The following is a 1,531-nucleotide window of genomic DNA, read 5'->3' as shown; positions in this document are numbered from 1 at the left end:
GTTTTGGGCTGGTTTGAACTCTAACCCATGGTACCGTCATCTGCACCTGGTCCATCTGTGTGTGTCAGAAATGTCTCTGGTTTTGTGTCCCATCCACCACTGGGTCGGTTCTGGTTCTTCTGTCAGGGTTTGTCTGGTGTCACAGAACCGTCAGATAAAAACCTGAACGTTCTCCTCGTGTCCCGGTCCGGGTCACTGGTGTCCCGGTCCATGTCACTGGTGTCCTGGTCTGGGTCACTGGTGTCCGGGTCACTGGTGTCCCAGTCTGTTCATTGTGACTAGGTGCAGTACCCTTTACAGCCAGGAGGGCGTCAGAGAGAATAGCCAATCAGCTGAAGAGAAAAAAAAATGTCTCTAAAATGATTGGCTGAAAGAAAATGGCATGACCCCCCCCCCAATGAGTGGCGGAAAGAAAAGGGCATGACCCCCCCCGCGACCCCCCCACAGCATGTTTGTTTGTTTGTTTGTTTGTTTTGGACCAGTGCCTGCTCACATGCCTGCTGTAAAGACACACAAACAGTTCCAGTCCCATTGAGAGGAAAAGTTGAGATAAGGCACAACAGAGAAGGAACAGTTTACAGTACTATATAGTACTATACGTAGTACTGGAGTATTAGCCACAATCTTAATTCACAAAAACATTTACACTATTTATTTTAATTTAAACATGTGGGTTGCAGACCACACGTGGGCCATTTTTATTTGGTCGTGGGTCAGTAACAGATGGCGCTGTTGGATGTGATGAACCAGTGAACGACGTGACGTGTGTGTGTGTAGTAAATGTTGTGACTTTTATATCTGTCTTAACTCTGTTCAGTTTGTAACGCGTTACGTTTCGGGCTGTGACGATGCAGTGAAAGGGTTAAAAATCGACACAAATCTGCGACAGTTCTGATTGGTCTAAAATGTTGTCTATTATTGAAGAGAAGAATTTTCAGTTTTATGGATCAGTGGATCTGGTCACAATTTGTAGCTAATTTTGTTCATAAACAAAATATCGCAATTAAATCGTATCGTAAACTGTGCATCGTTACATCCCTAGTTACGTTAGTTAGTTGTTTTTTTTGAGTATTTGCGTGATGAATAACTTTAACCCGTCTTTCTTTAGGCTAGTTTGTTTCTTTGTTTGTTTTTGTTTCCACTCTTCTGTGGATCGGTGACACTGACGCCCCCTGTCTGTCCGTGTGTTTCTTGTAGAAGGATGCAGCCCAACCAGCGGAGTGTAAGCAGCAGTGAAGCCCAGCCCGCGTGTCTGTCTGGAGGATCACCTGCACTGTAACCTGGCTACTCCAGTTAAAAACCTGAAAAAAAAAAAAAAAAAAAAAAAAAAAACAAAAAAAAAAAAAAAAAAAAAAAAAAAAAAACGACAACAACGAAAAAAAAACCACAAAAACAAATGATATATATATATAGTTACTACAGCCTTACGATGTTTTGTATTTTTCTTGGTAGAGAATTTGAAGAAGAGTTTGAAGATTTTTGTTACAAAAACTCATGGTAACATAACATACTGGGGGGGGGGGGGGGGGGG

General features: G+C 42.4%; 1 protein-coding gene and 1 long non-coding RNA gene across 2 annotated transcripts in view; one reads left to right on the top strand and one right to left on the bottom strand.

Moving 5' to 3' along the window:
* LOC112487285 (uncharacterized) overlaps positions 1-776 on the bottom strand; it is a 17,042-nt gene extending 16,266 nt beyond the window's left edge. The window contains exon 1 of the long non-coding RNA XR_003050235.1: positions 764-776. This is a non-coding gene — a long non-coding RNA (uncharacterized LOC112487285). The remainder of the gene's footprint in view (positions 1-763) is intronic.
* Positions 1-1,319, top strand: part of nap1l1 (nucleosome assembly protein 1-like 1) — an 8,434-nt gene extending 7,115 nt beyond the window's left edge. Inside the window, exon 15 of the mRNA XM_008316055.3 lies at positions 1,198-1,319. Within this exon, the coding sequence (XP_008314277.2) occupies positions 1,198-1,236 (39 nt within the window). The 3' untranslated portion in view covers positions 1,237-1,319. The remainder of the gene's footprint in view (positions 1-1,197) is intronic.
* The last annotated feature ends 212 nt before the right edge of the window (positions 1,320-1,531 follow it).

The sequence above is a fragment of the Cynoglossus semilaevis genome, chromosome 8 (genome assembly GCF_000523025.1).
Source record: "Cynoglossus semilaevis isolate Cse_v1.0 chromosome 8, Cse_v1.0, whole genome shotgun sequence".
Lineage (NCBI taxonomy): Eukaryota > Metazoa > Chordata > Actinopteri > Pleuronectiformes > Cynoglossidae > Cynoglossus > Cynoglossus semilaevis.
Note: the sequence above shows the minus strand (reverse complement) of the source record. Positions and strands in the feature narration are given on the sequence as shown.